Genomic DNA, 13,859 nt, shown 5'->3' with positions numbered 1-13,859 from the left:
TTCAAAAGAAATTCACAACTTCAAAGCTGTTTTAACAGGCCTCAAACAGGAAAAGTGGGTGAAAGAGTGGGGAAAATCATCCACATCAGTGCCAATGAGCCTGTGCTCTGTACAACCTCCTGGCACGTGCATGGTGTGCACTGGACCTCATCTGCATCTACAGGGCACTGCTGCTTGTTTGAACCCCTAGGGACTCCCTCTACCACTCCCTCAGGTGCTGGGCACCTTCTCCATGCTGTTCCACCTGCTTGGGTGCACCACTCGATTTTCCCTCACGCTTGGCAGGAGTTGCCTGCAGAGGCTGAGGGTTTCTGTGCTCTTCCCTTGCCAATGCCCACGTCCCAGGACAGGGATCCCAGTTGTTTGGCTTCGCTTCCATCTGGTTCCAGAGCGTGGCTGCAGCATCCCAGCACTGCAGCAGCTGGGTCAGCAGGGCCTCCACCCCCCTGAAACCTCTTCAGATCTCAGCTCACCTGGGGTGGGGATGGGGTGATTATCCCCAGCCCTGCCTCTCCTCCTGTTGTGAGGGCCCTGCTTCCTCTTCATCCCTCTATGCAAACTGATTTGGTCTTGGATTTCTTCTGTGTAGGGGGACTGCTGCCAGCACGGGTTCTTCCTGTGCTTCAGCTGCAGCTTGAGTGGCCACAGCGCCTGCTGCTCTGCCTTCCTCCTCCTCCTCCTCCTGAGGCTGCTGTCTGGTGAAAAGCAGTGTCTGATAAATGCTGACCAGGGCCCAGCACGCTGCAGTGAGGCTCCTCGCTGGAACTGCCACACCATTCTCCTTGCAAGTGCTCTGTCACTTTTATAGCATCCTGTACTTGTTCAGGGGGACACTTCCAAACCACTGGAGGAGAGAATTTCTTCCAAAAGTGGCCCATTTCCTCCCACATTCCATGCCAGTCATGACTATTCCCCATCAGGATAGATCTCTGAATAACTTCCCTAGAAATCTCTTTCTTGACTCCAAAGATTATATGGACTGCACTAAGGACACCTGGAAAAATATGTTTTCCTTAACATCCAAAGGGAATTCAGAGATTCAAAAGCTGTTTTAACAGACCTCAAGGGGGAAAAGTGGGTGAAAGTCTGGGGAAAATCATCCTCTCCTGTTCCCCCCACAGGTTGGTCATGATTGTTATTAATGGACTCCCAAAGGAGTTGCCCGAGGTAAGGGTAGAAGAGCAACGCTCCAGACAAATCCCAAATGACCCTCACTGCCCTTGGTGTTATCATGGCATAAACTGACAGAGCAATCCTGATAACCCCTCCCTGCTCTGAGGCAGACTGTGATGGGAACAGGCAGAAATATGAACAGGGTTAGGTACCCACACGGGCAGACCAGGCAACATTGTCACCTGTGCCTCAGGACCTAATGCAGAAAATGTTTCCATCAATTTTGCTTCCAACCCACTCTGGGCAGATCTGTTGTTATCTCAACTGTTCAAGCCCTACCTTGGATGCCAAAAAAAAGCTGTTGTGGTTTAGGACTGGTATTCCCCAATTTAGTGCTCCCACTAAAACTGTGCACTGCCACAACCCCCACCTCCTTCCTTCCCTGTGGTGGAATGGAGAGGAGAACTGCAGGCACAAAGGTAAAAAAATCACAGGTAGAGATAGGAACAATTGACTGGAAACAGCAGTGAGATAAGAGCAATTAACAGCAACAATATTAATAACAAAAGTGTACAAAAGAGAGCAATCCACATGCAAATGCTCACCGCAGTGCAAGCTACCCTGATTGGAAAGATCCCTTCTCCCTGGAAGAGACTCCCTTCCCCCTGCCCAGCAATGATGTGAGGTGGTCTAAAAGAACCTCTGGGCTCTTGCCATGTCCCCTCCTGGCTACTGCAAAAATGAACTCTGTCCTGGCTGGAACCAGGCCAGGGGTGACTGTGATCCCATAGCTCTGTGTGTGTGTGTGTGTGTGTGTGTAGGTCTCAGTACCTGTGTGGGTCGATGTTTCTCATGCAAAAGAGCATTTCTTGGGTGTTGGTCTGGTTTAGCTACCTCACGGTGCAAGCTGGGTGCTGTCGTCATTGGGTTTCCTATTGGGGATGGGGTGGGGAGTTTGTGGTGTAACACTTTTTTTTTCCTCTTAATTATTCTTATTGTTATGGTTTTGACACTTGAATTCATCCTGGGGACACGTGGCCTCACTCCCACCTTGCTGCATGTCTGAGCCACCCCCTGTGTTCCCATCCCTGCCTCCTCCTGGGCAGGGCAGCAGGGCTGGAGTCCCTGCCCTGCCAGCTCCCACCTTTGCAGTGGGATGCCCCAGAGCAGTTGCAACACCGAGATTTTGCTCCCATTTCTCGTGGGATTCCTGGTCTGGGGATCTGTGGTGTTGCCATTGGTGATTGGGTTGATTGGCAGCCTGGGTGTGGCTCCCGTGTGGTCCCAAGGTAGGGTGGAAAGGGGGCTCTGAAAGGCTCAGCTCAGCCCAAATTTCTCCCTCAGCTCTCACAGATACTCTCTGTGGTTGTGATGAAGCTCTCGACTGGGAAATGTCTGTGCAAAGCACATTGCTGGAATGGGCTGGTTCCAGCCACCACTGTCCAGAGCCAGCTGCAGCTGCAGGGCAGCAGGGCCTTGGTGCTGTAAAAGCCTCTGCCCAAGCTGGGGATGGTGTGTGAGAAGCTGATTCTGGTGTGTGATGTTTGGTTTCTCACTCCCAAAAAACGTAGTTGTGTCTAGATTCAGTGCCAGGCACTGAACAGAAACAAGGGGGGCTCTGGAGCCCCCAGCTCAGGCTGGCAGCTGCCCTGGCACAGGGCTTGGGGAGCCACACGGCCAGTTTGGGGTGCAGCTCCTCCCAAACACTAAAGCACAAGGTCCCACACGCAGGTGGGTCTAGGAGGGGTGGCCCCTTGGACCCTGGCCCTCCAGAGCTCCCATGGGGGCCATGGGCTGAGACAGGAGGAGGAGGAGGACTGGGATGAAGGCTCTTTGCCTGTGGGTGAGCTGTTCCATCCCTGTGCACTGGCCTGGCTGCACAACTGAAGTCCCTCTGGTGGTCTCAGAGCCCCTCTGGGAGCCCCTCCAGGGCAGGGGCACTTTGGAGCTGCCTTTGTACCACACACCTCATTCTTCTCTGCCCTTGGGCGCCTCGATTTGTGACAAGGGTGTGATCATGCCTGCACTCCTTCCTCAAGTTGCTGGGTTATGCTTCTTCCCCCACGGCCTAACTCTTGCTCTGGGGGTCTCCTCACCCCCAGCACACAGCTCCAGCCTCTGTGGAGGGAGCAGGGCTGCCCCAGAGCTGAGCTTTGCACAACAGGGGTGGATCAGAGTCAGGAGCCTAAAAGCACTGGATCCCCAAACCACTGTGAGCCCTCCTGAGCAGTGTCCCCTCCCTGTCACCTACAGCTCTGATGACACAGGCTGGGCTGGCCAGCTATGAGGAATGGGAGCTCTGGGGTCCCATCCTGTTCCCCCCAGGTGTGATGTCCCTCCCCACCACCTCTGAGCACAGCTGCTCTGGGGTCTCAGTTGCTGCCTCCTGCCTTGGTGCTGCAAACCCAGTGCCTGCTTCCCACGGTGCTCTCCCAGTGCCCCACACCAGTCCTGCCCGTGCCCCACACTGCAGAGAGTCCAGGTACGATCCCTGCCAAGCACAGGGTTCCAGCTTGCTTTCCACAGGCTCCCTGGAGCTTCCCTGTCTCCTGCAGGCCGCACGTCCTTCTGAGCCCCCCTCACCCTTCTGGGAAGGGACGAGGACCCCCAGCCCCTCCAGGTGCTGCATGGTGCTCCAGCTGTGACTGGGACAGGCCCAGCTCCCAGGAAAGTACAGCCCTGCACCTTCCTCCTGCCCCAGGGCTTGTCCCGTCACCCAGCACAGCTCTGCCCTGGTTCCTACAACTGCTCCTCCTGCAGGGGCACTGCAGCACTGTGTCCCCTGCTCCATCTCTCCTTTCTGCACAAGGAGCACAACAGCAGATGCCTTTCACACTCGGAGCTTTTTCCAGAGGCCAGCTGCTCTGGAGGCTGCTGTTGCCTCTGTGGGGGTTGTGCAGCCCGGCCCCGGGCTGGGTTTGTCAGAGCATGAGGTGTGTGCGTGTGTTTTCTACCTTGGTGTGTTCCTGTAAATAGTGTAAGTTATTGTGCTCTCCTGCTGTACGTTTTTCAATGGCTGTTTGTTTCTTGCCTTTTTGTCTTTGCAAATAAAATGTTCTTGACATGAAGGGAAGGAGCACAGAGGTGGCTTTGAGGAGGGAAAGGGCACAGCCAGGAGCCTCCCATCCCTTCCTGTTCCCATGAGCCTGGCCCGGGGGCTGGGGGATAGATGGGGAGGGGGACTGTGGCTGCATCCCTTCTGGATGGAGTGGAAAGTGCCCCTCCCCATGACAGGGGATTAGATGTGGTGGCCCTTAAAGGTCCCTTCCACCCCAAACCATTCTGTGATTCTGTAATCCTGTTGGCTGGGAGAAGATTGGACAAGAGGAAACAGTCTCAAGTTGTTCCAGGGGAGGTTCAGGTTGGCTTTTGGGGGAAATTCCTGCACCAAAAGGGTGGTCAGGCCTTGGCACAGAGAGCCCAGGGCAGTGGTGGGGTCACCATCGCTGGAAGTGTTCAAAAGATGTGTGGATGTGGCACTTGGGGACATGGGTTAGAGGTGAACACGGCAGAGCTGGGGGAGTGGCTGGACTTGATGATCTCAGAGGCCTTTTCCAAACTAACATTTCCATCATTCTCAGGTGACCTGGACCCCCGTAGGCAGCAGGTCCCCAGGCAGATGGGGCAGGACTGATCTTAATGGGGGCAGATTCAGGGGCTGAGGTGGTGGAAGGGGCTGAGGGGCTGCCCCTCTCCTGGTGAGGAGGAGGAGGGTGCCCACCAGGCAGTGCCAACCCCTGCAGGACTCAGAGCATCCCTGAGCCTGCAGCACCACATCGATGCCCCCAGCGAGGTGTCCGCAGGCCTGAGGGGCAGGACCCTGGCACTGGGGGAGGGAAGGGAAGGGAAGGGAAGGGAAGGGAAGGGAAGGGAAGGGAAGGGAAGGGAAGGGAAGGGAAGGGAAGGGAAGGGAAGGGAAGGGAAGGGAAGGGAAGGGAAGGGAAGGGAAGGGAAGGGAAGGGAAGGGAAGGGAAGGGAAGGGAAGGGAAGGGAAGGGAAGGGAAGGGAAGGGAAGGGAAGGGAAGGGTGCAGTGGCGCGGGGCCGCCGGCAGGGGGCAGCGCTGGCTGCGCCACCGCGCGCCCGGAGCGCGGGAGGGGACACGGGGCGGGGGCGGGGGTGGGGTCCTGCCGGGGATGGGGGAGATGCTTGGGGGGCCGGGGGTCCTGCCGGAGGTGGGGAGATGCTTGGGGGGCCGGGGGTCCTGCCGGAGGTGGGGAGATGCTTGGGGGGCCGGGGGTCCTGCCGGAGGTGGGAAGATGCTTGGGGGGCCGGGGGTCCTGCCGGAGGTGCAGGTCCTGCCGGGGGTGCGGGAGATGCTGGGGTGCAGTGCAGTGTCCTGCGGGATGGGGGGATGCTGGGGGAGTGCAGGGTCCTGCAGGTAGGAGATTTTGGGGCAGATGCTGGGAGGTGGCGCCGGCAGGGCCCTGCCGGTGCGGGGCGTCGCGGTGGGGGGATGTGTGACACGGTGTCACCGTGCGGTGCCCGCTGAGCCCCGCGAGGTGACCGATGCCGGAACCCAACGACGCTGGGCAGCCAGCGGTGGGGAGGGGGACCTGTACCTGCAGCCCCTCGGGGCCGGGCTCAGCTCTTGCAGCTTCCATTCTCCCTTTCCCCAGCCAGCGCTGTTGAAGTGATCAGAGCGAGCAGCGCAGCGGGAGCTGCCAGCCCCGGGCTGTGCCCGCACTGCCCCCGGACGCGGTCCCTCCCTCCCGCTCCCCCTGCCCCTGCCTGGGCACCCCCTGCCCTGAGGCCCTGGGGCCACAGCCCGGGTTTCAAACGTGCCTGCGGTGCTGGTCCCGCAGTGCCAGGCCAGCTCTGAGGTGTCTCTGGGGGCTGGCAGTGCCCAGAGGTGTCCCAGCCCTGTGTCACTCTCAGACTATGACACGGCTGTCACCTTGGCCTGAGCCTCCGTGGTGCTGCCAGGGCGAGTGGCAGCCTTGGGTTACAAACGAGGGGTGTCACGGGCCCAACTCCCCCTGGCAGGGCAGGTGACATGGCTCCTGCTCCCACCCGGTGCCTCAGCCACTCGTGGCACCACAGACACTTTTTCTTGCCAGTCATCACGGCACCATGTCACACTCGTGGCCACCTCTTTCTTCTGCAGCATGCCAAGCCTGGCTGGCAGCGACCTGTGCCATGCACCCCACGTGCCTAAAGGTGCACTGGGCCAGCAGCAAGGGGACAGCAGGGACACAGCCCTGGGAGCTGTGGCAATGAGATGCTGGCAGCCCCGTGCCACCCATCCTCAGGCTGAAGGAGGAATTGCTCTGAGCCCATCACGGCTGTGGCTGCTTCTGGGCAGGGGAGGGTCCCATGGGCACCATTCTGCACCTTGGTGTGCCCCAGGGCTTTAGGGAGGCCATGGGGACACCCGAGGAGAGGCTTATGCCCTCCCAAGCTCCCAGCACAGTGTTTCAGCATCTCCGGGGAGTGCTGCCCCTGCTGATCCCCCAGGGCCCATTACAGGGCCCAGGCTGTGGCACCTCAGTGGACAAAGGGGCAGGAAGGGCATTCCTGCAGGCAGGAAAGCTGGAGGGTGCCTGCAGGGGGTTGGGGAGGATAGCTCCTGCACTGGCCTCCTGATTCCCAAAGGCAGGGGAAGGAAGGGGCAGGCAGAGTCACAGGAGGACACTGGAGGATGAGGGTGTCACCCCCGGGCGCCCCTCTGCCATGGTGGCACTGCCTGGGCACGTGGACTGGCTGTGGTCCTCCCTGAGGCCAGTCTGCAGGTAAGGGACACCTGGACAGGGCGTGCTCAGGGTGGTCTGTGCCACACAGCCCTGCCAGGCAGCCTCGGGTTCCCTGGCATGGGCAGAGCTGTGGGTGGGTGGGCTGTGCACGGCTCGGGCAGGAGATTCCCAAATGCCACAGGGCCACCTCATCACCCCTTGGCTGGTGGCCCAGGGGATGGAGAAATTTTGGCTCGTCCCACCCTGCTCCAGGGACACCTGCAGTGCAGTGGTGGCTGGAAAAACCTTCCCCAGGGGCAGCTTTCCAACCACACGCACTGGCAGCCTTGCCCAGTGGGCAGCCAGCTCCCACGGGGGAGCCCTGGGCTCCATCCCTGGCTGCGTGCGTGGCCAGGCTCTGGGGCTGCTCCCTGCCAGGGGATGTCCCTGTGGGATGCTGTGCCCAGGAAACAGAAGGGCCTGGCAGCACCCAGCACTCGTGAGTGTGCTGAGGAGGAATGGAGCTGGGGTGGGCGATCAGCTGGTGGGACCCGGTGCCTCCTGGCTGCCACACTGGCCCTGCCTGCCCCAGGGCCTGGGGGATGTGACACGGGGGACAGGACATGGGCCACCCTGCCCTTGCTGCTCCATGTGCTAAGCTGGAGTATCCATGTTTGCACAGTGTCACAGGAGATGGTTTGCTGCCAGGTTTGGAGTGATAAGGACCCTGAAGTGACGAGGAGGCAGCTGTGTGATGCCAGGGTCTGCTCTGCTCCCAGGTGCCCAGGACTGCCTCAGTCTGCACACAGTGTGGATGTGGCTGGCTTGGCAAAGAACCAGGACCAGGCAGAGGGGTGCCCCAGCTTTGGCTGGGACTGGCCCGGTGCTCCCTTGCCAGCCCAGGGCTAAACCCAACAGGAATAAACCTCAAAGGGGCCCAGGTACCCCTGCCCAAGGCCAGAGAGGCAAGAGCCACCAAAGGTACTTTCCCAAATGCATCCCACGACCCTGCCTTGTCCCTTGGCACGTCCCTGGTGAGCGTGCATGCCTGCAGGTGCCAGGTGCGTGTGACATGGCTGTCACAGCTCTGCAGCCTGTCCCAGACCTCCCCCAGGCAAAAATCGACCCGTTCTGACTGACAGAACAGCAATTCTCAGGCACTCGCCTGGTTTCTGCTGTACCCCCACGAAGACCACCTGTCCCCACCTGAGCCCTGCTCCCAGCACGTGCCCCGTCCCCAGCATTTGTCCTGCTTGGTCACTGAGACCCTCTTCCTGCTCTGGGAAATCTGTGCCTGTGCCACCAAGGCACAGCCGGGGCACCCACACGTGCACCTGCTGACTCCCAGGGCTGGGCTGCCCACCTGGCCAGGTGTGTGCCCGGGGCAATGTCCTGGCTCCATTGCCCAGGCAAACCCCGGGTAGGGATCCATAGGCCCCAGGGCCCACCCCGACCCCATCCCCACGGGTGGTTTTGGCTGCAGGAGCTGAGTGAACCTGCTGCTGTGAGCAAACAAACACGAGCTGGGTAAGAAAACAGCCCGTGAAGCCAGTGCGGGTGAAACTCTGGGCACCGGTGGGGCACGGGCTCTGACAATGATTAAACTGGCCAGCCCAGATTTCCCGGCAAGGCAGCGCAGGGCTGGGACCCGGTGGTTCATATTATGCAAATCACCTGGATCTGGGAGCATGAACGTTTGGGGCTGGAATTCCCCTCGGGCTGCCAGATTGTTACGCCGCCCAAGCTATAAAAGCAGAGGCACGGGCAGGGCTTGCCCATCGGCACCAGCCTCCCGGGGCCCATGAACAGTGGCTAGTGGCCAGCCCGGGCTCCGTCTCCCTTTGCTCCTCTCTGGATTACCCGCCGCTGCTGGAGTTGCCACCACAGAAGGTACCAAAGCTTTTTTGCCGAGGCCTGTTGACGTCCCCGAGCCCAGGACAGCTGCTTTGCTCTCTCCCCGTGCACCTTGGCTCTCAGCGGGGGATGCGCTCTGGCCTTTTCTCGCTCCACCTTCGCTCTCCCACCGCAGCTGATGGCCCTGCGGGGGCCAGCGGGACAGCAGCTCCCCTCCAGCCCCCAGGCTTGGTAATGGACAGCACGATTTGGCTTTTTGTGAGGGCCAGGCAGGGGCTCGGTCCCCTCCTGGCTGCGGTGATTGGGATGTGCTCGTTGCGACCGGTGGAGAGGACTGGAGCTGTGGCACAGCCGTGGGCAGCGGGGCAGCCGGCTGGGCCACGGGGCTCAGGAGTGGCCGAGTGCCCAAACCCTCCACCCACGGAGGGGCTGTGGTCACTGTTCTCTGCCAGCCACCTTCTTGCTGTCACCTCTTGCTGGCTGGCAGCAGGGCGAGGCCAGGCTGCTGGGGACAGGGCTGCTGACAGGCAGAGTGACGCCACATCTCCAGCTCGCTCTGGCTCAGCCTCCCTCTGTGCTGGCCCCGAGCAGCTGGTGAGTCAGGCCCCAGCCCCAGCCAGCAGGTGCTGGGCGCATATTTCTGCAGAAGCGACCTGAGAGGTGACGATGGGTGGAGGGAGAGACAGCCCGACCTCGCCCGGCCTGACTCCGGGGTGCTGCAGGTGCTGGGGGCCTGGGCTCACTGTCATCTCTCGGCACAGAGCTCCATGGCAGGATCTTGTGAGATCAGCAACATCTTCTCTAACTACATCAGTGCCATGTACCAGCCCGACGAGGTGCAGCCAGCCTTGGACATGCTGGGACAGTTTGGGGATGACAGCAACCTGGGGCTTAGCCTCCCGGCCAGCCAGCCCCCAGCACAGAGCACAGGTAGGAGCAGGGGAGTGGCAGTGGTGGCACTGGGAGCCGGCACAAGGGGCAGTTGTGAGGCAGTGCCGCTGGCTGGGAAGAGCACTGCAAGGTCCTTGTCCCACTGGGACAGGTCAGCAGCTTCCACCATGCCTCAGTTTCCCCAGGGAAAGGCTGTGGGAGGACACCGCGGGTGGCACAAGGTATGGCTGCTGGGAGCACATCTGATTTATAGAGGAGATGGGGGAATCATTGTCCTCCTCCCACAGCAGAGCATAGGGGACAGGCTGCCAGGGCTCACCAGGAGCAGTTTGGAAGTACAGTCCTGGTGATGGGGGCTCATGTGGCGGTGCTCAGGGAGGCACCATGAGAAACACACCAGCAGAGCAGGGTGGATCACAGCACAAACGGGTCAAATGGCATCGAAACCAGCGGTGGGGGAAGTGTGGGGTCTGCAGGGCAGGGCACTAAGGACCCTTTAGTCCATAGCTCTTCGAGTGCAGGACCTGTGTGTCCCGCAGGATCGCCACTGGACCACACCAGGTGTCCAGTGGCCACGGGCAGCCCACACGAAGCACATGGTGCTGGCACGGCCACCCTGCTCTGAGCCCTGCTCTCCATCCCTTGCAGACAAGCCCCAGTGGTTCAGTGAGCTCCCGTACTTCTGGACCAAGGTGCAGGTGCTGGAGTGGATCAGCTACCACGTGGAGAAGAACAAGTACGACGCCAGCTCCATCGACTTCTCCTGCTGCAACATGGACGGGCACACGCTGTGCCACTGCAGCAGGGACCAGATGCGCCTCATCTTCGGGCCCCTGGGGGATGAGCTCTATGACCGCCTGCATGAGATCAGTGAGTGCAGCAGGGTCTCCTTCATCTGCAGGCCCAGCAGCTTGAAGAATGAGTTTGAGAGCCCTCCCCTAGCCCAGGAGGCTAGTGCTTCCTGGGCACTGCAGAGGCTGTGTGGGGGGGTGTGGGGGCGCAGACCAGAGTGCAAGCATGGCTGGGCTCAGCTCCCAGTATGCACTGTTCCCCTTCATATGGAACAGGCATTGCTAACCCCAGTCCTTCACCCCTGTAGCCTCTGATGAGCTGAACTGGATCATTGATTTGCTAGAAAAAGAGGATGCGACTTCCCAGACCTTCCTGAACTCCAGCCAGCTGGGTAAGAGAGGGGCCCTGGCCAAGCCTTTTCCCCAGGGATCACATTCTGATGGCAGCAAGGCTAACCCCTTCTTCCTTTCTCTGCCCCTTCCAGAGCTGGGAAATCCCGGTGCCAAGGACTCCCTGGAGGACTTAAAGCCCACAAACCCTTTCACAGACTTCACCTACTTGCCGGGTTCCATGTCCCCAGGCAGCTCTGATGTCTCAGGTCAGTGTTTTGACAAGGGAGGGTTTGGGTCTCGTGGCAGTCTGGTGGCAGGGGAAGGGTGGGAACCAGGGGGAAAAGCCTCCAGATGATGCTCAGAGGTCTGAACCCTGATCCTTTGCCTCTCAGGGCCTGTGATGTCCCACAGCCCCAACTCTCAGGACTCCGGTGGAAGTGACCTCGACCTCGACCCTGCAGAATCAAAGCTCTTCCCTGATGGTGAGCTGCTTCCTTCCAGACGGGAGCTGGGAGGGGAGGGCTGGCTCCTGGGCAGTTGAGCACTTCCTACCTGGCAGTGATTTAGGGACGACACCTGAACAGCCATCCTCACAGTGAGAAGGAGGGAAAGGCCTGTTTCCCTGAGTGCTCTGCTTCTGTTTCTCTCCGTTGAGCAGGGTGATCACCAGGGCACTGGTGATCCTGGTGGGAAGGGCTGGGTGGTGGCAGATGGGTGAAGACTGCAGCCCGGGAACCTGGGCCCAGAAGTCAGTGTTTGGTATTGATCCCAGCTGGTGATGACACTGGGAACACCAGGAATTCTAGGAAGCAGTAGGGTTCTGTCCTAAGCATAGTGTCGGGGATGAGGGTGGGATGAGGCTGGAGGGAATGGGGTGACCTTGCTCTCAGGGGATATTTCCCTGGTACCTGGGCCTGAAAAGAGGGTGCTCCTGGTCCCTGGGAGGACAGGGAGGGGGCTGCAGCCCAGCACGTGCAGCCCAGCCTGACGTGTGCCCCTCTCTGTGTGCACAGACCACTTTCCAGGCAGCAAAAAAGGGGACAGCAAACATGGCAAGCGGAAACGGGGACGGCCCCGAAAACTCAGCAAGGAGAGCAGAGACTGCCTGGAGAACAGGAAGAGCAAGCACTGTACGTGAACCCTTCAGCCCAGACTGCCTCCCCCTCTTGGCTTCTTGGCTTCATGGGGAATGATGGGAGGAAGGGCCTTGGCAGGGGGGTTTAGGGTGATCCAAAGGCTCAAGGACCTGCAGGAGCTTCCCTCCTTTACAGCTCAATGTCCTCTTTCAGCCCCAAGAGGTACCCACCTGTGGGAGTTCATCCGGGACATCCTGATCCACCCCGAGCTGAACGAGGGGCTGATGAAGTGGGAGGACCGGCGGGAGGGGGTCTTCAAGTTCCTGCGCTCGGAAGCGGTGGCTCAGCTCTGGGGCCAGAAAAAGAAAAACAGCAGCATGACCTACGAGAAGCTGAGCAGAGCCATGCGGTAAGTGCCCTACCCTGTCCTGGGGGGGGACTCAGCCCCACTGGGGCTCAGCCTGAGCCCTCCAGCAGCTCCTCACAGCCCTGACTCCACCTGTTTCTCTCACAGATATTACTACAAACGAGAGATCCTGGAGAGAGTCGATGGACGACGGCTGGTGTACAAGTTTGGGAAGAACTCCAGCGGCTGGAAGGAAGAGGAGGTGCTCAACAGGAACAAGGAGCTGTAGGAATCCTGGATGAGCCAGGGTCTGATAAGCCCCTCAGGGCCAGCCCTGAGCTGGGCTCCTTGACAGGAAACTTTGCCTGCAGCTGTATCTGGAAGCTGCTGGCCCATGCAGCGTGTGGAATTCCGACCCTCGCACGGGCACGCTCGTGTGTGCAGGTGACTGCCAGCCCCGAGGTGTTCAGAGCCAGTATTTTGGCTCCAGTAGGTTATTGCAAACTGTGACTTCCCTTGCTGGATCCGTACCTCCAGTTGGAGCCGTGGGGACTGTGGTTGTTTCAAAGCCTGAACAGATGCAACGGGGAAGAGAATTTCCAGCCCCACTGTGAGAGCCCAGCAGGTCTCCTGCTACCACCCACCTCCTGCCTGGGCAGAGGGGCAGCACATCCGTGTCACCTGTGACTGAACAGAGCTTGTCCCAGCTGCGGGGTCTTCCCTCTCACTGCTTGCACCAAAGGTGCCCCCTGTCCTCTTCACTGCATGTGGGTTGGGTGAGACCCCCTTTGTGTAGCAGCTTCTCAGTGTGGCACCTGCTGAGAGAAGAAGGGAACATTGTGGAGCTTCACCTGGCCTCAGAAAGCCCTCAGTGAGTGAGAAGAGGATGTGGGACAGCAGGGCCATGCTGCATTTCCAGCCCAGCCTGTGTCTAGCGACAGGCCTTTTCTCCAAAAGTAGCTTCTAATTTATGTAAGACCCAAAAGAAGTGCAGAGTGAATGTACAGATATATTTTTTCATGAGTAAGATGTTCCTGTGTGAGAGCGTGTGCTGTGGGGCACACAGGTGTGTGGTGGCAGGTGGTGATGCTCAGCTGGACTGAAGTGATGTCACAGGGCACAGACTGGTGCTGTGCCAGCCACGGAAGGGGACGCCAACCCAGCCAGGCACCCACCAGGTGCATGTGGTTTTCTCCTTTTCAAGTGGGAATATAAGATGAATAAATTGTTGATTTGTTGGGGTTTTGTACCTATCTGTAATTTTTTTTTTTCTTAAACACACGGTGAGGACTAGGCTTGTGTTACTTGGGATGTCCCATGGCATGAACCTTGTCTGTTACCACCTCCTGCCTGGTCATCCTGGCACAGAGTCACAGGACTGTCCTTGACAGGAAACTTTGCCTGCAGCTGTATCTGGAAGCTGCCCATCTCAGGGTAAGGTGGGCTTGTCCCAGACTGCCTCAAAGCCACCCATGGAGGGGCATCTTTACACCCATTCCCAAACCTTGGCCTTTCTGAGATCCCTCTGGAATTCCAGCCCTGGCCTCGCTTTTCCTGGAGCACTGGCTCCAAGCCAGAGTTCACCAGCTGCAGGCTGAGGGGAAGCAAAGTCCCAGCTGATCTGGGGAGGGGGATCTCCAACACCCTCCACATTAATATCCAGTGGCAGCCTGTGGGAAGACCTTTAGCCTCTCCCTGGCCAGGGAGACACCGAGGGATACCAAGGAGCAGCACAGGCACTACAGGATGATTAATGCTTGCTCATCTCTGAGCCTGGCTGTTTTC

At 59.4% G+C, this 13,859-nt stretch overlaps 1 protein-coding gene across 1 annotated transcript; it reads left to right on the top strand.

Annotated features, from left to right (window-relative positions):
• The first annotated feature begins 8,576 nt into the window (after positions 1 to 8,576).
• Positions 8,577 to 13,323, top strand: ELF3 (E74 like ETS transcription factor 3). Its single transcript, XM_053998255.1, has 9 exons — positions 8,577 to 8,673; positions 9,399 to 9,567; positions 10,177 to 10,398; positions 10,628 to 10,711; positions 10,805 to 10,918; positions 11,045 to 11,134; positions 11,666 to 11,782; positions 11,942 to 12,137; positions 12,243 to 13,323. The coding sequence occupies exons 2-9, from the start codon at positions 9,405 to 9,407 to the stop codon at positions 12,361 to 12,363; spliced, it is 1,107 nt and encodes a 368-aa protein (XP_053854230.1). The 5' UTR covers positions 8,577 to 8,673; positions 9,399 to 9,404; the 3' UTR covers positions 12,364 to 13,323.
• The last annotated feature ends 536 nt before the right edge of the window (positions 13,324 to 13,859 follow it).

The sequence above is a fragment of the Vidua macroura genome, chromosome 24 (genome assembly GCF_024509145.1).
Source record: "Vidua macroura isolate BioBank_ID:100142 chromosome 24, ASM2450914v1, whole genome shotgun sequence".
In the NCBI taxonomy this organism is placed as follows: Eukaryota; Metazoa; Chordata; class Aves; order Passeriformes; family Viduidae; genus Vidua; species Vidua macroura.
Note: the sequence above shows the minus strand (reverse complement) of the source record. Positions and strands in the feature narration are given on the sequence as shown.

Coding starts and splice junctions, on each gene's coding strand:
- ELF3 (XM_053998255.1), top strand. CDS start 9,405: ATGGCAGGATCTTGTGAGATCAGCAACATCTTCTCTAACTACATCAGT. Junction 10,399..10,627: donor TGACCGCCTGCATGAGATCA/GTGAGTGCAGCA, acceptor TCACCCCTGTAG/CCTCTGATGAGCTGAACTGG. Junction 10,712..10,804: donor CCTGAACTCCAGCCAGCTGG/GTAAGAGAGGGG, acceptor TGCCCCTTCCAG/AGCTGGGAAATCCCGGTGCC.